This window comes from Amphiprion ocellaris, chromosome 1 (genome assembly GCF_022539595.1).
Source record: "Amphiprion ocellaris isolate individual 3 ecotype Okinawa chromosome 1, ASM2253959v1, whole genome shotgun sequence".
Lineage (NCBI taxonomy): Eukaryota > Metazoa > Chordata > Actinopteri > Pomacentridae > Amphiprion > Amphiprion ocellaris.
Window position 1 is genome coordinate 23,920,183 of NC_072766.1, and position 26,181 is coordinate 23,946,363.

Genomic DNA, 26,181 nt, shown 5'->3' on the forward strand with positions numbered 1-26,181 from the left:
GACCCTGCAGATCACACATTATGTATTTCCTTGTGAAAAAAAAATGTAATTTAAGCTATTCAATGTGAATGAGTATTGACCAAAATCAGCAGTAGAGTTTTTGTTTATCAATTATAGAAATGTATTTTTTTCACTTGAGTTGATTTTGTTATGGTTTGTTCACAATTTTCAACCCAACTGCACGCAAACCTATTTTCACAGCAGATATTTTGACTTGTCATTAGCAGGGGAAGCACAGGCGTCAGTAATTACACTGACAACAGCTCAGTAACCCACACCTGTGAAGGAGCAGCCTTTGCTTAAAATACTATTTACACCTGTGCTGCTGCTGCAATCAGCAGTACAGGCTTTTTGTAGTGCCCCATAAAAAAAACAACACATAACACACACGTTCAATTATTGTTTTCTTTATTAGGTTCATTATTTTGTACATAACAAGACAGCATAGGTTTAATCAACAATATAGACATTTTTGACTGGAGAGAATCAGTAGAGCTCGTCTTATACATCAAATGACCTGAGGAGAGAGAAACAAAACATCATTTTAGCTGCAAGTAGTGTGCAACATAATCCATGATCTACTGCACAGTATGTAGGTCAGTATCAAAATACTGGGTTTGAGGCAGCATGTTGTAAGATAAGTCCTTTATTTCTCCCCACGCCAGGGGAAATTCACATTGTTACAGCAGCTTATGTAGCAAAAGACATAGTAATAGAAATAAAATAATAATAGAACAGTAGTAATAATATTTACAATATGTACAGGGATGAGAAATGAAGATGAAACAGTACAGTATTGACACACTGTAAGACAATGCAGTATAAAGCGGCTTAAAAAATAAGTTTAAAAAGTGCAAAGTTGTAGCAGTGCAATAATGTCTGTGCAAATTTTATGGTTTGGGATATGATATGGGTCCAGTTTATATTAACATCAGCCAGTGATGCTGATGTTGTAAAGTCTTATAGCAGATGGGATGTAGTTTGGTTTAGTGCAGTCTCACCTACAACTTGTCAATTCCCAGCTCTTCTGGTGTTGAGATGCCAAGTTCTGCGAGGGTGGGCTTCAGCTCTTGGATCAGGTAGGGATAGATGTCTTTGTGAGGGCCTGCTTTGTCCTGGAAAGAGAGGAAAATTCAATCAACAATGAGAATTTTATCGTGGGCCATACTTGCAAACCCTGCAACAAGCAGTTAAGTCATTGTTAGTCTCTAAAAACAGGGAACAACAGGGTCTAGCAATTAGCTTCCCTCTCGTGGTGTCATTTTATTTGTTTTCTTTGGGAAGTCATTCTCTTTCAAATTCTGGATCTGTCAAGAGATGCACCTCTTCACCGAAACAAAGTTCGACAAAAAGACTGATGTAAACCCTAAGGTCAGTGTTATACTTTAGGCGTGACAGAAATTCTGTTATCTGTGAGAGTCTGTCTGGTCCCCACTGTGTAGGTTCACATATAGCCCAAAATTTGTGTCTGTGTGGATACGAGGCTATGAGGGCAGTAGTGTGCATACATGGGATACACTGACACACATTTCTTGCATTTGTATGGCACAAAGTCCACCAAGTGGACTAGAAAGCAGTATAATTAGAACAACTACGTGTCCATGATGTCTGCAGCTGTCTGTGTGCACGTGCACGTCCACGTCCACAAGGGGTTGTAATCCCAGATCAAATGAACCTATGAAGCGAATGTCACTCACCTTGACAGCTTCAAGGATGCGGATGGCGCTGGCCAGATCGTTCAGTCTCCGACAAGCTCTTAGTGCTGAATCCAGGATCTTGGGTTCAGGTACCAGGTCATACCCAATCAGGGTGTTCATGCCTTCAGGGTAAAATAATTGGGGGGAAAAAACTCATTAGGTGATAGAGACAGCAATATAATTAACAGTGACATTATTACATTAAAGCGTCTCGAGACAATTTGATTGTAATTGGCGCTATATAAATAAAATTGAATTGAATTGAATTACTTAATGCTTTTATGATGATTTTCGAAATGATCTCAAATTGGGGGAAAAAGAGAGAGAGGTGGGCAACTTCATCCTAATATGAATAACATCAACTGTCAGTACAGTCACCTTTCCTCAGCTCCCAGGCATCGATGTCAGGTTTGCTGAAATAAGTGACCCAACGGGAATCAAACTCCTCATCCGTCTCCACCTTGCCATGAGAGTAACATCTGGAGGCCAGAGGAGCTGGAAAAAATGAGTGAGACAGAGACTTTAAAATACTGACCATGAGGCAATGACTAAGTTTAAAGAACTTGTATGCATTTGTTTATTAAAAAAAAAAAAAAAAAAAAAAAAAAAAAATCTAAGTACATCTATCCATTATCTATATTGTAGAGGGTGTGGTGTGCTGGAGCCTATCCCAGCTGACTTAAAGTGAAAGGTAGGGTACACTGTGGACAGGCCAGTGTAAGTATATGGAATGTAAACACATAAAAATGCCTTTCTATGAACCTTTCCAGGAGCACAGTAAGTTTGCCTGAATAAAAAACAACTGTTTACACAGTTATGACAAATTTTACAGATTCTTATTCAAACATACAGTAGCACTTTAACCTCAAAATCACACTGTACATCGACCACAAATACCTGGTTGATATGAAACAAAAGGTGCATCTTTATGGCAAGGTGTACAATCAATAAATGCTTTAAGGAAGTAAAGTCAGGACTTTTTCTGGGACTTGTTCTCATGTAGCTGGTTCTGTGTGTAAATACCATTTAGACAATAAACAAGTATGTGAGGTTGGTATCATTTTTTAAACACTGTACGTTGTGTACTTCTAACGATTGCATTTTTTTGCCTGTAACGTACCATGCACAAGTATAAGTTCATATCCCAACACGCATTTAAATAGGAGCTGAAGTAACTGCAATTCCAGTTTAAGTAGTACAGTATATCCAAGTTCATCAACTCATCACCCAACACTCACAGGTGCAACAACAAAACAAAACAAAAACTTATTCTGAGGATATTTTTACAAAAATATAAATACAGAGAGACATATTTTGGGAACTAACAAGAGTGAATTAAACAGTCGTGACCTAGTCTGCACAGACAAACACATACTGGAAGCTAACTACAGTTGACCTGAGCAGGAAGTTCAGGTCAGGTAATCTGAGAATATAACAGCATCAAAACAGATCAGTAGCAAATTAATTTAAAACGTACATAGTATGCTCCGTGTAGAAGTTAACTATACCACTAAGAACATCCAAAGCGATATGCTGTGAGTTAACTTTAGACATTACAACGTGCTGATATAAACTGCGCTTGAACTGCGGTCACTGACACTCTCGAACGAACCAAGGAGGGTCATCACAAGGTCGTGACATTTTAGTTAAATTTCACTTCGCGCCTTCTCATTTAAATTGCAATAAGAGAGGCTTAAATGCGAGACAATTTTAATATCAAGCCTACAAGGACAGCTACTCACAAAAATGATTCAATGTCACCCCATGTTAGCATTTAGCTACACTGAAGCAGACAGCGGTGGCTAAGCTAGTTAGCTAGCCAAGAAAGCTTATTGTAATCAACGTTATGGCAGCGGCGGGTTATTTTCACGCCAGGTGTAGAGCGGACAGTCCTACCTGAGTAACATGGTCGTGACCGAGCCAGACTCCGGGCCCCGGAGGCTGACAGGCGGATAACGGCTCGGAACATGTTACCGCAGTGGCTGCTAACCGTCCTGTGTCTGCTGAAGAGGGAGACTGTGACGGACATACCCGAAGAGAGCCACCAGGATCACGTGACTTACGGAAATAGCCGAACGCTTCTACGTCCAAGCTGCGGACTTGTCAGTTGTTTCTTACTTATTCAAGACACTCAATAATTAAAGCTCCCTCATTTTATTGCCAGAAATGTGACTGCCAAAGGGAATTTGGGAGCATCCAGTTTGACAGCAGCTATCTTTTTGTGATTACCAAAGATTACTAAAAATTATTATAAGGCCTGGACCTACCTCTGAAGTACTCCTAAATGTTAGTTCTTGTAACATCTTTGTACACAGAAGCGAGCAAAAGAAAAATAATCAAGAATACGAATGTGGTTAGGATACTTACTTTCTATTCGAAATCTCAAATCAAAACTAAATATTTCCGATGCTAATTTCTCAGTAAAAACTAAAACATTTTTTTCAAAATATGAACCCCTCATGATGATTCAATTGAACTTCATGTGTCAAATTCGTGGTAACATCATTGCCTAGCTAAAACCAGAAATGCAGTGTACCATGCTATGACACCAGCAGAGGGAGCTGTAGGTTTAAAAACACACTCATGAGCCCTCAGCCCACATCAGGTTTTATGGTAAACAATAAGAAAAGGTTTATTTCATTTTCTGGTTCTGCAGCAAATAATTTTGATGCAAATTACAAGATTGAATTCTAAAACATGTTTTTTTTTTTTTGTATTTCAGAAACTCCAAGTAATCATATAATTAAGGGTTTCTTAAGTTGATTATATCAGTGGTAAGATTCAAACGTGTGTATGGATATACAGGACATGCATGCATGCCTGTGTAATGGATGTAATGAAGGTATGGTGGATTACCCTGCCGTGTGTGTATGTTGTTGATTCAAGTTTGTGTGAGTGTGTCAGTGTTCTTAGTGACGTGGTAAACTCTAATCCGTTCTAAGCCCAGGGCACCACAGTGGATGTCCATTAGTGTAATGTGCTGCTGCACATCTTTCCTTCTCTGTCTCTTTCTGTCTCTATCTGTCTCTATCTGAGCTCGTCTTTTATTTTCCTCTGTGTCTGCCACACATTTGAGCTTTAAATATCCGTGTTGACATTGCATGTTTTAGCCATTTAGACCTCTGACCACCCCGTGGAATAGTGAAAGATAAGACACTGGATTTATATAGTAGATCGTTATGTTACATTTATGTTTCGTTGAGAGTTGTCAGCTTAATTATCACAGTAACATCACCTGCAAAAACATCTTCACAAGCTGATTAAAGCTGTGACTGTAACATCTCATTTGTCTTTTGTAAAGCCAGTCGTTTGACTCTGCGAGGAGCATGAAGATTGAAGATCTCTAAAAAAAATTGGAAAATTCAACATAGCATGAGATATGGGTTAAAAAGGGTGAAATGTAATATTCTGCATCAAAAAAACAAGACTTTTGAGTGTCTGAAAATGCTTTGTTTACACCATTTTAAATGTAGTTTTTCTTGTCTCCAGTATGTGCCTTCACTTAGATCCTATCTTCTGTTCACTTGATTAAATTCACTGTCATGTAGAAATGAAAAAGCTTGCTTCTATCAATCTCTATAGTCTTTATCTCTTATCCTAGCACACTGTCACATACTCCTGCCTCCATTTAATATATACCATCGCTACATTACTGTGGCTCTGATCTTTGCATTATAATGTAGTTGGGTTTTTTTGAGAGCATCCACAATGTCAAGCTTCCCCATCGCAAATATTGTACATTATTCTGCACATTAACTAAATAGTGTATCTGATATCTCATATCTCATAAAACAGTTTTAACAGCCAGTTTAGGTGCTGAGTTGTAAATAGAGTGACCCTGCTGACACTGGTCTAGTTCCATGACTTCACACAATTTTCTCCTTACATCTACGTTCAGTCTCTGGTGTCATAAAAACAGACAGGAAACTCAGTTTGATTCTACAGTTATGATGGTTTTATTGGCATTTTCCAAGGTATTATTTTACAGTGATGGTCACAGTCCGGACAGGTAAAGAGACATGAAACAAAGAGTGGCACTATTGCAGATAAATACGGGCCTCTCCTCTGTGTGGCCTACATATGTAGCATGCGGTTGCCATCTTAGGATATTTTTGCCTGGATAAATGAATTATTCAGTGTTTGCTAGCAGCGGATGCACATGCATAACACACTTAAAGGACTATTTCATATTGCTAGGGTTGAATCATGGACAAATCGTGGCCTGGTATGTGAAGAGGTTGTTGACCTCTCTGTAAAAGTTGAATTGATTGCTGTTGAACTCTGACCTTCTGCAAAGCTCCACCTCCTTTCACTATCACATGTTAGCTTTTGTCTGAGTCCCATCTATATTGCTGTTCAGATCATAAAGACATAAACACTGAACCTGGTGTTACAAATATGTCATTTTTATAAATCACAATGTATCACTCAAATATCCAGCCATTGCTTTTGAGTGGTCAGATTTAGCTCCCTGAGGAAAATAGTATATAATCTATGGCATCAAATTGTTTTAATACTGCTCCATTAACAGTTAGTAAAAATACTGGTGCACAGTAATGACCAAAAAGCTGTGTTTTTATCCAAATGGCCCAAAACCTTATCCATCGTCTACTATGTTGGTGAGATCTGAGCAGCTCCACATCTACATGAAATGACTTTGTATTTAAACAGTGGCCTTGGTAATAAGCTGTATGTTCACTATATTCATGGCAAATCACTGTGGCCTTATCATGTAGCATCACAACATCGTAACTGATGAATACACAGTGTGTCTTGCATGGACAACACCAGAATACTGACATGTGGAAAGGACATCTTGGAAACAAGGTGTACATACAGTTTATATTACACATAGACTTTAAAAAAAAGGAGTGATGAAGAAAAATGGGACAAGTGATCTAAATCACTGAAGCCATTAAAGAAGCACTATGTACAGCGTGTGGAGAGTTGGAGTGGGCGTTGTGGAACAGAACTATTATCTCTTAACAAAATCAAAAGAGAGACATCACTGAACAACACTGACAACAAGGGTTGGAAGGAACGGAGTTGTAGTGATGGGCAGAAATGGTAGGGAGGGCAGAGGAGGGATGGATGATATGTGCATGTGTGCAAACCTCTACCAGTATCACAATAAAAGCATGATTTTGCAGCGCCTGCTGTCGAGCGAAGGATGTGGGCGCTGGGCGTTGGTACTGGGGGCTGGGTTTAGTTGGTGTTGTTATTATTAGGGTGACTGGGGTTAAATGGGGATGAAAGCACTTTTCGCTGCAGTTTAGCCACTGCCCAACATCTTTGTAGCACGCTGGTTGGCCTCATCAATCCTGGTCTTGTTGGAATCAGCCTGAAAGAGGAGAGCAGCAGCTGTTACAGAGCTCAGCTATGAGTTAGGAGAATGTGATAAAAACCAGCGCTGAAGACAAACATACTCAACTAATGGACAAAGTATACAATTAAAATGTTTAACACCCAGATTTTCACCACTGGCACGCAAATCAGATATTCTTCCATTAGTGTGTCAAACCCATGTTAAATCTGCTCAGAATCAGAACAGCTTTATCCGCTAATGGTGAGCCTGTAATCCATGCTACATATCAGCTAAATACCATATTTCGTATATTAGCTACTTTTTTTTTCTAGTTCTGTTTGTTCTGCTTTTCATTTACCTAATTACCTATACTTCTGTGTTCACCTGCATTTTCAGATTTTCGCCAAATGTGTAAATCAAGTCACATTCTGGTAGCATTCTCCTAGCATAACACAAACATGCCTATAGGTAGATATTTCATGCAATTTTCTTGAAAGTCTGCTGACATCTGTAGCCTTATATTGGTTGGCATGATCTTGTTTCATAAATACAAAGAAGTATACTTGTGTTTTCTCCTTGATCCTCACACTGTACTGGACTGTACAAGTGGACTTTACTTCCATATCGCCAATAATCTGGAGCATCACAACTGTTTATGTCACTTTGAATTAAATTTTCTGTTGCTACTCTAGTCATGAAAGCAAAGAGAAGAAACTGTTTGTTAGTAACAAATGAAACTGACTTGCCTCCATCAAATCACTATATAAAGTTCATTATAAAGCAATGGCAACTATGTCGTGCACCCTGGCTCAAAAAAACAAAACTACAGTATTCTCCATTGTAATAGTCTAAATATCGTATAGCACCTTCTCCATGATCCTGTCGATCTGGCGGTTCTGCGTGTCAATCTCCTGGCCCATGTCCAGGGCCATATGACGCAGATTGCCAATGATCCCGCCCACCTGCTCCAGGTTCTCGTCCATCTCATTCTCCCGGGCGTCGTCTGTTACCCTGAAATACACAAGACAAAGAAGTGTGACTGCTTATTGGTCAAAAACTACCTTGGAGATATTGTGGTGGACTTATTTCTTAATTTTAAAGAGTCAAAAGTCAAAAAGATTACAAACTAGTGGCATATTTCATTTTCATAAGGCATCTGGGTTCAAACTGTTGCTCCAGTGATGGTTATTTTTTGCCTTTTATGAAATGACTGCAATTCTTCATAAACTTTGACTGCTTCTTGCTGTAGACTGCTCTGTCTGTGCAGTCTCTGCTCCCTTAAACATACAAGTGAAGTACAATTTTTTTCATTCGTTAGCGAAAACTGTGCTGTTGAAATGGCAAAATTGTATGAAAACACAAGTTAGCTGGTATATTTTTCAAAAAGATGGAGAAAAGTTACTTTAAGACTTAAAATGGTTTACTAATATCAGGCGAAGTCTTATTTGATATTATGTAATTATAGATCAAAAAGTAACATATACGAGAAGTGCATATATGCGCATGACAAACATGTCGAAGCATTTATGCGCACAAGAACAAGCAGGTTTTCCACCCCTCCACACACACACTAAACAAGCACACATACACACACACACAGTGGCACACGCAAACCAACACCTACACACACATATACGCTTACCTGCGGATGAAGCCCCCACTGATGGCCATCTGTTCACGCTCATCCACCACTCGAGCCCCCGGCTGGCTGTTCACCACTCCATCCTGGTTCCCCCCCCAGGCCTGGCCCCCGCCCTTAATCCTACCACACACACATTTCAGTCAGGGACGCTGTCGACGCTTTATTCAGTGCTTGTGAGTGTTAATGATTGTGTCCGTGCATATCTGTGAGCTGCTTTGCGAATGTGAGCGTCAGTGTAGGTGAGCCACTGTGTGTAAGTGTGTTTGTGTATATGCATGTCTATGTATGTGCATATTTTTTTGCGATTCACTATCCAAACACATGCATGCATATATGTATAGAATGCATTGCAAACATGAGCTCAAGCCAATTAGTCTACTGAAAACAACATGCAACGTATGATAAAGTTCCATACATGCAATTTGTTAGTGAATAATTGATCCAACATGCAGATCAATTGAATCTAAACACAAGAAGCTCACATGTGCCTTAAGTTAGAAAGAAATCAAAGCTGAGAAAACCCTCTCCCACAAGCACGTACAGAAGAGCACGAACACAGAACACAATAAGCAGACTCCAGACAGACGGAGGACACACACACACGCAAACATGCAGACTGAGAAACATAGTACACGCTGTTTGACGTGGGAAAGGGAAACATGTAAAGAAGAACAGGATCAGATACATGCTGTATCTGTTAAAAGAAAGCTGTCCGGTTAGATCCAACATGGTGACAAAAAACAACCAAAAGAAAATAAAACAAAGTGATCATTTTGCATGGAAGACTAGCTGTGATGAGCCCTTCATTTCATCTGGATGGACATATCTGTGGGACGATACACTGCATTCAGTCAAATAAGCAAATGTAATTCTTAGCGTTTGTTTCATGATGCTTGGCGTATCTGATAGGTGAAGGTCTCCACTGAGGACAACGCAGTGACCAAAGTTTAATCAAGTTCATTTTGCTCGGTTTTCAATGAGTGACACTCTTTTGCATCTCACAGTGTTGTCTTGAGGTGGTACACGACACCCATCAGGTGCTCCAGTCAGGTTAGAACAACAAGCAAGAATTATTTTTTTCATGCTATTTGACCCGGAGCTGCCATATACAGAATCTAGATCAAATGAAACACATGACATAACCACAGGATTACATAACAAGTGGTTCATGAAAGGGAGGACCAAAGAGCTATAGAATAAACAAGATCTGAACCCAGAATGATCACATCTGGAAGCAGGACCAAGATGGACCAAACAGAGGCTTCAAACCTGGCTGGTCAGGTTGTGGCTATTTAAAAAAAACCTCACAACTCATCCTTTTAAATGACAACTAATACAGCAGATTAGTCGTATTTGGTAATGCCAAGATCCTGCTTAGCCCTGTTCTGGAGAAAACAGTAATCTTATGTTAAAATGTCTACTACTGTATTTATTCTTCAGATGAATGGATATACAAAAATGTGGTATTACAAAACCATAACAACTCAAATTTAGTTGTTAGACAAAAGATCAGATATAATTTCTTTTGGTCCGTTATGCCTTGAGAAGACAAAAGACAGCCTATTTTACACAAATACCTTGGATGTACTGCATTTGCTTAATTATTTACGCAACACTGTGTAAACACAACACAAAATACAGCCTTTATTTTTTTAGGTTTGTGAGTCACTTGTGTTTTCTATAGCTCTGAGATACACAACTACATATAGTACATGTATTACAGGTCCCAGTGTAAAGTATGCTCAGACATGACTCAGTGGCCATAGTTTGGCTTCAGAACAGATCACACAGGAGTTTGGCAAAACTGGCGTTAGAAATCCATCTAAGCTATTTTAAAGTTGCCATATTAAAATGGTATCACCATATATTGAGTGTGCTCAGAAAACAAGTTTGCCCAACTCATGCATGATATTTCATTATGTGGACAGTCTTGAGGGAAGAGAGGCAGGATCCATGTAGTTACAATCCGTAATCTGAGGGTCATATGTGTGTCGACGTGTTAGAGTAAAGTTACGTAATCTAGCAGCTCTTACTTTAACATATAATTTTGTTTTGACAGTGCTGAAATAACAAGTGTAGTGCTATTATCATTACTAAACTGTTTAAAGGTTTGTAGTTCATGTGTACTGTGTACTCTACCAATACTGTAAATAAATCAAAAACCCAATTGCAGCTGTACAACCCAAAAAATGATTATTAAAGGAAAAGTTCCACCCTCTGATAGAGCTTGATGAAAGATTGATGCCACTCTCGTGCATGTACACTAAATATGAAACTGCCAACAGCAGACAGCTAGCTTAGCTTAGCACATCTTCAGATCACAAATTAACACATTAGATTGTTAGTTTTAGATTGTAAGATTGTGAGATTTATGAGTGTGTACAAAATAACAGCATTACCCAAGGATCAGTTCGACACAGTACTAGGCTAATAAGCCACAATACACAGTTTTTCAAATTTACACTTTGAAATCTACAAATATGAAACAAAATATGATGCATTAAATAATAAGCTTTTGAGATGCTGGCGGTTAGGTTTTACTATCCTTGGGCATACCCTGGCTAGCGGCTTCTCCCTACTGCCAGCTTATGTGCAAAGCTAAGTGGCTGCTAGCACCACATACATATTTAGCATCAATCATTTCACCTGACTCTCCGCAAAAAAGAAAATAAATGTATATCCAAAATGCTGAACTGTACGTTTAAAGTTGGTTTCTGATCTGAATGACCCATCAGATTGATTGACGGCAAGTACCAGCTGTGTAATACTAGTGGTTGCTTAATTACAATAGCAGTCAGTTAAATTAAAGACACATATTTTTGAAAAGACAAGAGGTGAAAACTTTGGACTTAATTCCATGAACAAAGATTCTGTCGTACTGAAACAATAAATTCTAGTGATCATTTAAAATGCAGCTTTGCTTGAATGTATTGCAAGACCCCATATAATCAATTCATTTGTGTAAAACATTAAAAAACACCGATATTAGAAGGTTATCTGTTGGCTACAAAGGGGGTAACATTCAATGAGTAATGAAAAGGAAGGCAACTAGTTGATTTAGTCTTTGGTTGAATTGGACTTGTACACAGCGTGATGGATCATGCTGCAGGGTGTCAGGGTGGGTGCTTGGGTGGGGTTTACAGGGTTGGTGGGTGCCGTGGCCAAGATCCTTGTGGATGCTGCTACCTGCTGGAAGAGAATCTCTCATCCAATGTGGAATGAAGGGCTTTTGAGGACAACAGCCACTGAGGCTGGCATCGGACCAGTTGTGCACATGTTGTGGTGTGTGTTGTCCACGTACGCACACAATCTTTCACTCCATCTCAGCCTTGATTTAAACAGACACACACACACTTGTGCATGCAGTACTGGAGCCTGTTCAGAGAGTGTGTTGTTGTGGCTTAAGGCCTGACTGCTTACACCACAGTTCACCATGCTCTACACACCAGAAGCAGGCAGATGGAAAGAGAGGCAGGTAGGCAGGCACTGAAACACATGCAGTCAGGCGGCACAGGCATCACCTACTTGTTACAGGGACATGAACATAGACCACAGAACTGTCCTAGATTGTTCAAATTCTTTTCTGCATCCTTCATGTCCTTATTGATTTGGTCCATCCCCTCCTCGATGCGCTCCAGTTGTTCTGATTACCAACACATTGTCATTTATCCCAGGAAAAGAACGAAAGCACATGAGAAGAAAAGAGAGGAGAAAGAAGTCGCGGGTGGTGGGTAGGGGAGGAGAGTAGAGAGGGGAGACAAAGGAGGAGAGACAAAAAAAGACATTGACTGTGACAAGAGAGACATCAGACATCACCACCACCACCAGCACTGGACAGGCAAGAGCGTGGAGCTCCTCGCCGGTACCTACTTTTTAATACATGGGCATATCAGACCACAGCATTGTCCTATATCTTTTAAATCTTTCTCGGCCTCCTTCAGGTCTGCGTTCACCTTGTTCATGCCCTCCTCCACACGATCAAGTTGTTCTGGTGAGGACAAAGGCATGAGAGCAGTGAAATAAAGTTGACTGGTTTGTCTCGCGGTTTGGCGCGCTACGCTACAGGGCAAGAGGCAGAACGTTTCAGCTAGATGCAGAAGGCCAAGCAGGCAACAAGCATTAAGGTCACCTAGGTATTCCTGCTTACACAATGAATTTAAACTATTAACTTCAATTTAACTTCATTTGTATCTTTCTGTGTGAGTTTTTCTCATTTTTTCCTACCTCCATCCACAGGGACATAATGCTTTTCTCAGTAAGTATTTAATCTGAGTGGCAGCAGCTGTATGCTTCATCCAGAACCTCATCTGTGCATGAAGATGATGCTTCTGCCACTTTAGCTGTTTGAACACTACAGCATGTCAATGAGAGCAGAGATGACAAACAGAGTGAAAGACAGGAAGGAAGAAAATTATGGCTGCCGTAGTGAGGCAAAGTTCACCAGGTGAAATAAAACCAGACGAGAGCCAAAAAAAAACCAAACAAAAGATGAAGAAAGAGCGGATTTAGAAGAGGCAGAACAGATGGAAATCAACTGAATGTCTGAAAATGTGTCAGGCAGAGTACTTAAAAGCAAAAAAAAAAAAAAGAAAGAACCCCCCAAAAAAAACAAGCAAATAAAAATGAATAAATAAATAAAATCAAATGCCTGAAAAGCATCATTTAGGTGCATGAAGTCTTGTACATTCCCTTCCTCAGATGGCCAATCCGGTGCAAAGCTATAAAAAGCTCTGATTCAAGGTCAGATCCTCTCTCTGGCTGGTTAATGGTTATAGGACAGGAGAGCTGTAATCTCCATCAGTGGAGGAGGGCATTTTGTCTCCCAGGAAATGCTCTTCAGGGTTTGATTAGTCACATGGTAATGCAGACAATACAGATGGTCATATTACACCGATTCAGTTTCTACAGCAGCTATTGAAGTCTAATTAAAGCCTGCTGTAACGGAGAGTTTCAGTATTTTAGTTCTCCTGAAGCGTTGTCACCATATGTACCTTTGATTTAATTATAAAAATGTCAGGGAGAGGTTCACAAAATAAATGGATCAAATCTTCCATAAAGATGGTGAGACAGATCTAAGATGCTAAATTCTACTACTGCCGTGTTTAAGTGAAGTTATACCAAGGAGTTTACCAATGAAGTCATGCACAATACAACTACAAGGCCTTCAGTATTAATCCCACTCAGAGTGAAGGACTGAGGAGAGGAGCCCCGGGAGAGAGAGGGAAAGAAATTGTTGATCTTCTCAGCTTTGGACAGTCAGGCCTGACCTGACAACCTGCCTCCTCCCTCCTCTCTGAGGATTATAGTGGGATGGCCTCTGATGCCCTCCTCTCTCCTGGATAGTGAGTCACAGTCAGATGAGTTGACTGTTGGTGGAAAAAACTGAAAACAAACAGCAGTCTCCTGATTAAAGTCTGATGTTTTGTTGACCCACCCATTAAGAAGCGGCCAATTGCAGGCCTCATGTCTGGATACCTGAAATCTCAAAGGCAATAGCAGGAGAGTAACGTTCCTGCATGGTCTCAGTTAGGCCACTAGCTTAATGCCAAGTTGGTAGCATTTTTAGATATTTTAGCATACTATTCCTTTAACACCAATCACAGTGCAAATAATATGTGGCTATTACTTTTAACTTGACAAATCATTACATTCACTCTACATTCTTGAGGAGATAAACATGATAGTTTGTGAAGAAAATAAACGTGGTATTCTACTTCTTTATCTCTTTTCCTGGCACACAAGGGCTACTTCACTGTAGATCTAAATGGGGCACCTGCCGGAACAACCGATACTGTTCCACTTCAGATCTCAGCCAACTTGGTACAACTAAGTCAAAAACAGCAGCTTTGGCCACAGTTAAACTAAGCATTGTCTGTATGCATCACCCGCTTTTGTCTGAGTTCCTCCCTCACATCCTCTCTGATGTTTACGTAAAGAATATACTAACTCTAAGCTTCAGATATATATGTTTATCTGTATGTTCAAACTGTTAAAAATGATTTTACTCACATTGACATAAAGAACATGAAGCCACATGAGACACTGAAGTGCGCTATGCACATCTATAGATCTATATTCTGTTAAATGTCAGTAAGTGAGGACTGCTGATCAATCTCTCTTGGACTCAGTCCAGAGATGAAGTGGTAAACAGAAAAAATGGATTAACCTTGATCACAAGTCATCAGTTTAACTCAATTATTGCAGGTCCTATTATTATATAAATAAATCATACCGCAGTCATTGTGTGACTGAAAACGTAGCCAACGAAAGTTGAGTTGACTGAGTCAGAGCTATAATCCATCAGCCCTGACTGTGGGTCTAATTCAGGTCAACATGCATGTAACAGGCAAGCAGGGAGGGACTCATTAGCTGCAGAGAGACCTCCACCACAGGTAATACATCACTGCAAGAAATAACAAATCTCCTCCTATGTGTGACCTGTGCATGTGTGTGTGCAAAGGGCACAGGAATTAGTCACACCCCAGTTTACAGCTCAACAAGACTGCATTAATTATTAGAACATTGGCAAGCTATTACATCCAAGAGTTTACCTCTTAAATGGACATTTAAGAGGGAATTCTTGAAGTAAATAACAGGTCAAATCTGACAGAGCCTCCAACAATAAAGGCTGCCATCATCAGAAAACAAGACGAAGGTCAGAAAGAGTGAAGAGAGGAAGGAGCTACATCATTATTGTGACCACAGTTACATCCAGATAAAGGTAAGGAAGAAAGAAACGGAGGAGGTCAGGAGAAAAACCAAAGGAAAGAAGAGAAGGAGCATGAAATAGAGAAAAGATGGGGAAGGCAGAGAGAGGGAGACAGATGGGGGTCAGGTATAGAGGACATTAGCTCAGAGGCAGAGGTAATTTAAATCTGTGAATTGATTGCTGTCCTGTGATAACAGCAGTGAGCTGTGCACTGTGGCAGCAGTTACTCTGGGGGGAAGAAGATGGAAGGAAAGAAAGAACAAGAGAGAGAGAGAAGGGGGAAACAGGCTATCTGTTCCTTTGACAGGCCAATTAGGCTGCTCTTTCACGCATGGAACTTAGCACAAGCCTTTAGCCGCACGCACGCACACACACACACACACACACACACACACACACACACACACACACACACACACACACACACACACACACACACACACACACACACACACACGCATGCACACACACACACACACACACACACACACATACACACACACATCCTGAACTCTTTCTATGACTATGCACTCCTCTACACACTGTAATTGTGCCTTTAATCTACACATGCACTCATAGAACACCATCCACTTTAAGGCAGGTTTACACACTGAAAACCTGGTAAGTCTTCAAACATTAGCCTGATGACAGTAAAGACACATGAAGTGTTAGTGCCAGCAGGTTCCAACACTTCATTCTGACTGCTGTGTAGACACAAGCTGTGTCCTTTTAGCCAAGATTTTCGGGGGGAAAAAAAAACAATCTCGAATGATTTCGAAGAGCAAATTGGCTGGTGGAGCTTACTGAGTTTGAAGGTTTTCTCCCAATCTGTAACTGTGTATCTGGCCTTTAATCACAGCTACAGTTCACAGTGCTATACACTTCTATTTAATGCAGTTTATCCAATATTTCATATTAACATAGTTGTAAATCTAGAGATGTGAGTTCAGATGTTTGGCTTTTAGCACCAGAAAAATATAAAATAAAATAAAATTTGCATCTGATATTTAAGAGTGGTTGAAGGTTGATGTACATTACAGACTTCTAAAGCCTTCTCTTGTAGCCTTTATTAAACCTTCTAAATTTTCATCATATATTCAGTATTGTGAGGGACATACAGGTCTTTGTATAATAGTGTAATTTACATGAATCATGTTCTTCTTTTTGCACATTCCAAGTGATATCAATCACATTTTTCAGATTTAAAGTTAGTTTAGGCAAAAGCAGATGACTGTGGATTTCATGTTCCAAAGTTAAACAAACTCGTACAACAGAATGGTAAGTTCCATTGTAATGCAAAAAGCCGAAATTACACAGAAATTCTTGTACAGACAGAATGTCTCTGGCTGAGCAGAATCACAGTCAAGACATGCCACCTGACCTGAATGCAGAACACTGATTCATTAAATGAATTTATGAATGAATGAATCTCTGTTTAAGAACAGTGCTGGTATTTGATGTTATCTGCTGTGAACTGTGACCTTGTAATGCCTTTACAATGGAAAAATAACAGTTTTTATTCAAAAACATATTAACAGTTTAGATTATACTTTGTATTAGGAACTATCTACATCACCCCGTTGGTTTTTAGAAAGGATGGCCCTTATCAGTTTTTGTAAATGAATGCATCACTTAGTTTGGACATAAAGTCTAACAAAGCCTATATAGTTCACAACATTGGGCTGCATTATTAAAACTTGACAAATATCATATTTCTATTTGCAAATGTTTGTTTCAGAGTAAATCTCCAGTTAATGTAAGCTACATTATGTGGTCATTCAATCTGGCACTGGAGACAGTGGTTTTTGCTGCTGTAAGGGATCATTTCTTTATCTGACGTATCATTTCAAATCTTGCTAGTTTGTATAATTAATACTATCATACTATACAATAATTAACATACTGTATATTAATAAAGTATCATGTCAGATTCATGTTGCATATTTTCTTATTTCTTCTTCACTCTAAACAGGTCATACATAAACAAAGCTAATATTAGTTTTGTCAGTCACATCTGATAGTTGCTGGCTGTCTGCACAACTGGAACATGTATTAATTCAGTGAAGCGTAAATCTCCTCTTGCACGTATAACTGAGCCCTGTATGAATTTGAAAACAGCTGACAAATCTGAGCTCTCAGAGTCTCCATCTGTTGCTGCATGCTACTTAAGATTTGTGCATATACATTGATCCATATAGTTTAAGGACTTACAAGCAAGATTTTAGAAAACATTGTGTAAAATCAGTGCCGCAGAGGCTGAGATATCCTAGGTTATCATTCCTGGCTTTCTAGTAACTGAACATATGAAGTAAAGGATTTTAAAAGGACTAATGTATTTGCTGTTACATACAAGTATGCTTATTTTTCTGCCAGTAAATAATCAGCATTTGTCTGACAAATAAGCAATACAGTGTCATATAGAGAGGCAAAGCAGAAGGCTACCTTGACAGTAGCATCCAGTATAAATGTGGTAGCCACATTAGCGCAGACTCCAGTTAATGCTGCTTTTACAAAAAAAAATCAGTTCTTTCGCTTTAGTTATAAAACCATAACATTTGTTGTTCTGCAGTGTCATACTGGACGTACTGATGATAACTCTCCCGTTATACAGTGTAAACCTGCAGCGAGAGAGGATCAGGAGCAGAGCAGATTAAAGTGAAACAGACTGTTCAGTGAACTCTCCCTACCAACTTACCTCCCTGCTCATCCAGCATGACCAGAGTCCTGATACCGGCATCTTTACTCTAACAGACAGACAGACAGACAAAGAAGTGAAAGGAAGACAGTGAAGAAGAGAAATGAACGGAAAAAGAGGAAGAAATGTGACAGATTAGTGAAGGTCAACAGAGCAGAACGGAACAGAGCTATCAGGACAACAGAAGTGGCTCAAATTACAATTTGAAATCACATTTTTGAAATTGAATTTGTGTGGCACAGCAGAAAGTGGTAAAGGGATATTCAGACATCTTCTTTCTTGACAAAAAAGTGATACCACTTTCATGTTTGTGTGTTTACTGTAAAGGTAGAGCTAGTTTGGGCTATGAAAACTTGAAAAAGGGAAATCAGTGTCCAAAGGTAACAAAACCACATTCCAGTACCTCTGAAGATAAAATATGGTATGCATAACATTGGATTTTTGTAAATATTAAATTTTTTCCAACTCATGTTGGCTGACTGATGATATCTGTACATATTTTATCCACCTAACTGCAGAGAACACCAAGTCTCTCCTGTAGTGGAATAAATATATTCTTATTCCTACTCTTGGCAGATGCAGACATAAAATACAATGCCTCTCAAATGTTCACAGTCCCTGGTTAAATGTTCACAGTCCCTGGTTAAATGTTCACAGTCCCTGGTTAAATGTTCACAGTCCCTGGTTAAATGTTCACAGTCCCTGGTTAAAATAAGACTACTACTTCAATTTAGCATGTAAAAAATTCCAAAAAAAATGTCTTTATGAAACATTACCGAATAAAACTGTAAACTTTAAACCTCACAGGTGTTATCTGCCTGTCAATGTCATTGCCAATATTTTGTTTAAAACTTACATTAATGACAATGTCAATTTGAGGATTTTTTAAGCCTTTGGACAGAGCTGGTGCAGCTATTTCATCCTGTTTCCTGTCTTTGTGTTAAGTTAGGCTAAATACTAGCTGTCTTGAGCTCCATATTTAATAGAGAGGTGAGAAAGTGGCATCAGTTTTCTTATCTATTAGAAAGAAAACAAATATTTATTGGAAAAAAATTGCCAAAATTTTTAATTATTACTTTGAATCAATCAGTCAAAAGAAATACGATTTCATACGTTACATTTGATCCCTGAACTGAGCAGTCATGAAAATAAAGAAAAAAAAGAAGAAAAAAAACACTACTTATGAGGAAAACCTGATTACAAAAATGTAATTTATGTCTGCATATATGATAGTATTTTATAGGCTGTAAATCTTAATTTTTAAATCAGCCAGGCAATTTTGTATAGCCTACACTTGTTTACACTAGATTAAATTCTTAACTTGAATATTTATTTATTTTTTTAGTCATTTGACAGCACTTTGGTTCACAGTCTGTTGTTAAATGTACTATAAAAATGTCAGTGGCTCAACTTGAAATAAAATGGTGATTTCAAGTCAAACCAGTTGGTGTCACATTTTCAACAGGGCTGTTATTCATACAACCCTGTTAAACAGCATATCTTCAAATAGAAAGAGATTTACATCCCACGAGGAAACGACCAGAAATTTTAAAAAAAAAAAAAATGTAAAAATCCTAAATCCTCCGGGAAAGCGAAAAAAAAAAAGAACTCAAAATGCAACAAATGTATTCATGCATGATCCTGTACATTTCCTTGGGATAAAATTCACCCACCAACCGACATGTGCCTTATTTGTTATGTCCGGTGGGCTGCAGCTTCTGGAGATTTGCTGACAAAGCTCCGGTAATGTTACATTGTGATTTGGCTTACAGAGTTGGCAAACGCTCAGACACACAAACACGAGGACGTGCACACAAAACCCAAACGCCCATGCAGACTCATATGCCGTAATTTCCCTTTGCATAGATTTCATCACATAATAGCACCCTTGAGTGAGCATACATTAACTGGTGTGCATACAACCAAACAATACTTTTATGTTCTCCAAGAGCCCGAGGCCTCTAACAGATATTAAAGTCCAGTGGCTGCTCAGGTCACGCATCAGTTGCTTTTGATCAAAGCGTGCTCTGACCTTCTTGGAGCTGTGATAGATACGATCAGTGCTAGAGGGCGGTTAGTTAGATGTGTCACTGATATTAGTATCACTCAGACTTCAGCCAGTGGCCATGGATCTGTATCAGAGCAAACTGTTGTTGATGAATGAGCGCTCAGAGAGTTTTTTTCTGCATGACTAAAAAGAGAACACAGATTCATTTACGTGAGCTTTAAGGGAAAACCAATAATTCTCTAGATCAAATTCAGCAGACTTGGTGTTTGCAGATACACGCGCATAAATCCAGTGGGAGAAGTGCTTGTTTACCCCAGAGGAATCATGGGAAATCACAGGATATCTGACCACGCCAGCTGGCACAGTGATGTGGTGACATCACCTCTTTCCGCATGGCTGCTTCAACACACATGAATGCACACAGACGATCAGGTCTTTTTCACACTTTGCTTTAATTTACTGAATCACCTGATGCTGTTTAGGCCATTTTTCACAAAATAAGTTTATGCCTAGGAAGTGAACATGGAAAGTGCTTTTCAAGAGATTAACAGAGATGAATATTTTACATTCATTTAATCAGTCCTTCTTTGTTCCTCATTTCTCTTCTCAGTAGCAGTGCTGATGTAAAGCAGACCTTTTTAATAAGTTGTGAGTTTTAAACACATGTAGTTGACTAATAAGGTCATTAGACATCATCTTTTATCTTCTTCTTAGTTCGTGTTCAGTCCCCAAACCCTTGCTGTCTTAAAGGTGAGGTGATTTAAAGGTGCTCTAAGAGGCTCAGTGTGGGGTCTGTATCAGTTACAGCCCTTAGAGTAAACACGATTGGTATTGATCTTTCAATCGAGATATCCACTCTGCTGTCTCCTGGAATCTATTCTAATTCAGTCACTGTGAAGACGAGCGCAATTGAGGTGATATCTGATACTTAAAAACAAATCTACTGAAGCCTTATATTTTGGAATCAAAGGATCAGTTGATTGATTAAGAGTGTCTATATATTTTATGTAGTTCCAGGAAAAAATGTGCAACAACTGCAGTGTAGGATAAAGATCACTTCACTTTTTCTCTTTTAAATCCGGCTGTCAAAGATTTACATCTCTACATGTACACTACCAGTCACACACCTTCTCATTCAATGGTTTTATTTAAGTATTTTATGCATTGCATATTAACGCTGAAGACATCAAAACTCTAAAAGAATACATATGGAATTATGTTGTAAACAAAAAAATGCTCATCTTCAGTATTAATCTACAATGTAGAAAATTATACAAATAAATAAAAAGCATTGAATGAGAAGGTGTGTCCAAACTTTTGACTGGTAGCCTGTTCAGGTGTTTTACTCTTATCATCTTAGCAGTATTCATTAACCTAAAACGTCAAAATAGTATATATACTATACATATTTGCTCTCTTGCAAAGAACTAGGCAGGGACTGGACAACAAACACTTGCTGTTCGTCTCTAAATTTGAATCTATTGCAGAGGGGAGAAAGGTATAATTTACCCAGTCTCTCTCAAACAGTGACAGCATGTTGACTGTACAGTAATACAGTCAACATAAGACCCTTTTCCACTTCCTTGTTTTGGATGCTTCAACAATTTTCACCTATGGATTTCTTTTTGACCATATCAGAAACTCTGACTCTGCATTCCACACATTGAACTCTGTTCACGATAACAGCCCGACTTCTCTATTTTTAACCTCACTAACTATATATAAAACACAGATTTCCCATGACCGAACGCAGTAGTCAGATTTAACCTGAAAAGATATAAGTATTTTGTGTCTCTGAGTAAATGATTAAACATTTAAGTATTTAAATCCAGTAAATATATGACTATGGCTGAAAGCCTGCTCTTAAGGTAGTAAAATTTTCCTAAACCTAATTAACCTGCTTGTTTAATCTGTAAATAAAAATCAGGATCAGGAAGTTACGGTACCTGGCTCAGAAAATATGGCTACCACATAATGCCCTTTGGACAGAGTCAAACTAGCCTTTTCTTCTGTTTCCAGTCTTTGTGCTAAGCTAAGCTAACTGGCTGCCTAGACATGAGTGGTATCAATCCTCACATCTCACTCTCAGTGTCAAATTACTGCTTTTAAGAATGTTGTGATCTCTTCCCACATGGGATCACATTTAAACTATGAGTCTTGTATTAACAGTATTGCTGTACAACAACAACATGTAGTCTTTTGAAATTAATTTCTCCTTAAAAAGCTAAAAAAAAAATACACTATACATGCTAAAATTCCACTTGTCTGAAATGCATTAACTATCACAACATAGGCAGAATTAGAGAGTTTTTCAAATATTTTAAGATTTAAATTGTGAAATAAATGACTTCCTAATGCGGGAACTGTGTACTGTGGAGTTGCTTCTCCACAAAACGACCTCCATGGATGCAGTATCATGTTGATCTTGTGTAATGTAATCTCTGACTTCAGGCCAGCTCATCAAATCAGATCTCTCATTTTACTGGCGATCTGCTCCACACAGACATGGGATTTGGACTTGATGTCCTTCACAGATTCCTTTCTATCTCTCTGTTTGTCTCTCACCCCTCCTGTTTTCATCTCTGTCTTACTTCATTTTTTTAATTTCCACCTCTCTCCCCTGTTTTCTCCACGTTTCATCCTGAGTCACCGAGCAGTTTTTCATTTCTGTTCCTTGCAGGCACAGGGTGAAGATAACAGTCCTCATAAAATCTTTAATATCTGTCATCTTTCTTGATGAAACCTTTTTACACAAATACATTAGATTTGTTGCTTTTCCGATAAGAAAATTCATTATACCACATTTCTTCATCTTCTGAATCTTGTTCATATATTTTGCATGCATGACTGAACAAATCTGTTTGTATAATGTAAATAACTAATCAGTAAATAAGAAGTAAAAAGCCAAATTCCACATCACCTCCCGCTGTCATGTTGCATATTGTATGTTTCATCCATGACAAAATCACATAAAATAGCCTCATACAGAGGCTGGTGGGTGGATTTTGTTCCATTTTGACAGTATTTTCTCTGTTTGCAGTCTCTGTGCTAAACTAACTAAATGATAGATCCAGCTAATACATGACTGTTCAAAAGTTTGGGGTCACTTTGAAATGTCCTTATTTTTGAAAGAAAAACTTTTTTTTCAATGAAGATAACATTAAATTAATCAGAAATATAGTCTAGACATTGTTAATGTGGTAAATGACTATTCTAGCTGGAAACGGTTGATTTTTAATGTGAATATCTACATAGGGGTGCAGAGGCCCAAATTCAGCAACCATCACTCCTGTGTTCTAATGCTACATTGTGTTAGCTAATGGTGTTGAAAGGCTAGTTGATGATTAGAAAACCCTTGTGCAATTATGTTAGCACATAAATAAAAGTGCGATTTTTCCTTTAAAATATCATCTTTTGAACGGTAGTGTAGATTTAACACACAGATATGAGACTAGTGTTACTGCTCTAATGCAACTGCAATAAAATGTCAAATGACTTGTACAAGTTGTATCACTCATCATTCGCCATCAGCGAGCAGACAGTGGTCCGTTTGTGTGTGATGTTTTTCTCTGCTCACAGCTATGACTGACAGCTTCAATACAGACAGGAACACTGAAGTCAATCCTGATAACTCACACATGCAGTACTCTAACCACACTGAGCTGTGAAACATGATGTGTCTCGCTACAAGAGAATGGTACAGGTCTGTGTTTGTGTCTTTCAGTCACAGCAGCAGTGACTCATTTACATTTTGATAGCATTAAAGCCTCAGACCTCAACCCTGTAACTGTCTCTCACTTCATTTGTTTGAGATCTCAGCTCCACAGCAGACGTGGAGTTCAGGTGGCGCATGGAGATACACTCCAACGTTTCCTACTATTGTATAAAATAAAGCTCATGTCACTCACCAGTCCCAAGAATGAATTATGGGTTGCATTTGCATGAGACAAGGACATACTACATCAATCACTGTGAGTGTTGCTGGAATAAAATGTTCAAGTTTAATAAATGAAAAGGTCTGCGATAAACAGTGGGCTCGTGTTTGCAGAAAAAAAATGTGCCTCAACGTGTTATGGCTTTTTTGCATCATTTCTAAATACGTAAATGTGCTCTTCTCTAACACGCTGTGCATTCAAAGAAGAGCACAGGCAAGCAAAACGGGAGAAACTGAGGAGACACAGCCAAACAGGTAGATACGGAATTATCAAAACAAAAATCTCTCTGTTTAATTTTAACATGATACAAAAGAGCCACAGCACTTGTAGTGCTTTTACCACTCTTAAATTAAGATTCAACAAATATCTATTAAACATATTTTAAGTATTTGCTTTGGATGCGTTTTCAGATTTAACCTATACGTTTGTATTACACCTAAATTGATTTTACTGTGTTGCTCAAGTTCATGCATTTCAAATGAGAATCCATGTATACTTATTCTAAGATTCTGCAAGGACTTTACAACTGGGTATTAAGCTGATGAGTTAAAGAGGCTGATTATTAAGTACAGTACAAGAAGAGCAAGTACAGATTTTTTTTTTCCCACCAAGTATCATATAGAAACACTTCAATCTAATTGTAATTTCTCTTTATTAGCTAAAATGTATAAAAAGGCTAAATAATGTGTAGCCAGCAGGTGGTTAGCCTAGCTTAGCATAAAAGCTGAAAGCAAGTACCGGTAAGCAATTTCCCCTTGGCCATCAATAAAGTATTTCTGATTCTGATTCTGATTCTGAAAGCTTGGTTCTGTCCAAAGTTAACAAAATCCTCCTAAACTCACTAATTAACACTTTACAGAGAGTCCTGACTACCAGCCAAAACTCCAACAAATCACTGCCAAAGACCAAAAAATACTAAAACACACAACGCCAATAAAAGTATAGCACGTTACTTTTTCTTTTCTTTTTGTTTGTTTTAAACACAAGAACAAAATGCATTAGTGAGCTATACAGGTCTTTGCTGGTCTTTGTACAGACGGTACAGGTTAGCTGTTCCTCCTGTCATTGCGCTGAGTTATACAACTGTCCTCGCAGCTCCAGTTTCATAATTAATGCACAGACATGAGCGTGGTAATTATTTTTTCATCTGTCTAGCAGTAAAAATGTGCATTTCTCAAACTGTAAAGTTACCCTTAAAATTTAAAATGTCACATAATATCGACCGATGTGCACTGAATGATCTCGTGAATAAAAGCAAATACGACAATAGAGAAAATGAGTGCATTCATTGACCTAAAAAACTTGGTTGTGTGATTGATGCTTAAATCAGCACCTTGAATCTTGCTACAAGCTGCCAAATTTACACTGAACAGCTACACATAGTCTCAATGCACGAACTGAAGTGATAATAAACTATTTCTAGTTTTCTGTTGCCTAATTTCTCTCATTGTTGTAATTTAGTCAAAGACAAATGATAATAAATGGTTTTATTAACAGTTAGGTTTTAAAGAGGAAACACAAGGCAAAGGACTAAATGCCCTTTAACAGTTTTTAAGCTGGGCACTGCACAGCAGTAAAACTCCTGAGACCCATATTTTGAGGATGTGTTTTTAGTGAGTATTTCAGTGTTGAATCAGACCAGGTCAAGTGTGGTTTGACAGGTCTGACTGTTCTCCAACTTATTCAATTAGCGTAAGCTTCACTATAAGCCCTTAGAGCACAGAGGTCATGGAGTACCAGCACGTGTTTACAATTTCCTGCATGAGGAACAGGTGCACTGTGTTGTCAGATATAGAACCACTTTCACCACCCAACTATGCATAATTATAGAAATATAACAACTGCAGACTTAGTTTTGGAATCAATTAATTTCGAACACTCAAAATGTAGTTGCTTTACAGAATTTTGGCAACATGCTCAAATAAACCCGAAGACATGTTTATGATCGTATACTGGTAACATTTGAAGCATGTTGACTCTCATCCATAATCCATGCTGCCTTACTGCTTCACTGCAGTCTATATAGAGCTCACTACTCTGGAGACATGCTAAGAGAGAGTGATAAAGAGCTTGTTGTTTGCCACACAGAGAAGAGAAGCCACAACATGACACAATAGCTGCGTGCCTCTGGGGATTTTGCTGCTTTTTAACTGGACTCCGCAGTCTGGCATCATCAAGAGGAAACACGCT

General features: G+C 38.6%; 2 protein-coding genes across 3 annotated transcripts in view; both read right to left on the bottom strand.

Annotated features, from left to right (window-relative positions):
• Positions 1–391: 391 nt before the first annotated feature.
• LOC111587412 (cytochrome c oxidase subunit 5A, mitochondrial-like) lies at positions 392–3,753 on the bottom strand. The gene is made up of 5 exons (XM_023297355.2): positions 3,594–3,753; positions 2,076–2,192; positions 1,698–1,819; positions 1,002–1,115; positions 392–517 (listed from the first exon to the last, which is right to left on the bottom strand). The coding sequence occupies exons 1-4, from the start codon at positions 3,724–3,726 to the stop codon at positions 1,002–1,004; spliced, it is 486 nt and encodes a 161-aa protein (XP_023153123.1). The 5' UTR covers positions 3,727–3,753; the 3' UTR covers positions 392–517.
• A 1,876-nt stretch (positions 3,754–5,629) lies between these two features.
• The window catches only part of LOC111587406 (synaptosomal-associated protein 25-A-like), a 42,181-nt gene continuing 21,629 nt past the window's right edge, over positions 5,630–26,181 (bottom strand). Inside the window, exons 4-8 of one of the 2 annotated variants that reach the window (XM_023297348.3) lie at positions 18,049–18,097; positions 12,170–12,287; positions 8,645–8,764; positions 7,869–8,013; positions 5,630–7,038 (exon numbers count right to left, since the gene is read on the bottom strand). In XM_023297348.3, the coding sequence (XP_023153116.1) occupies positions 6,970–7,038; positions 7,869–8,013; positions 8,645–8,764; positions 12,170–12,287; positions 18,049–18,097 (501 nt within the window). In that variant the 3' untranslated portion in view covers positions 5,630–6,969. Of the gene's footprint in view, positions 7,039–7,868; positions 8,014–8,644; positions 8,765–12,169; positions 12,288–12,514; positions 12,633–18,048; positions 18,098–26,181 lie in introns of both variants that reach the window. The other variant, XM_035942505.2, reaches the window with a different exon arrangement.

Bases quoted from the DNA above. Each gene is read 5' to 3' on its own strand.
- LOC111587412 (XM_023297355.2), bottom strand. From the start codon at position 3,726: ATGTCCGTCACAGTCTCCCTCTTCAGCAGACACAGGACGGTTAGCAGC. The intron at 1,820-2,075 runs GTGACTGTACTG...TTTACCCTGAAG, and splicing joins TGCCTGGGAGCTGAGGAAAG to GCATGAACACCCTGATTGGG. The intron at 1,116-1,697 runs GTGAGTGACATT...CTCTCTTTCCAG, and splicing joins GCATCCTTGAAGCTGTCAAG to GACAAAGCAGGCCCTCACAA.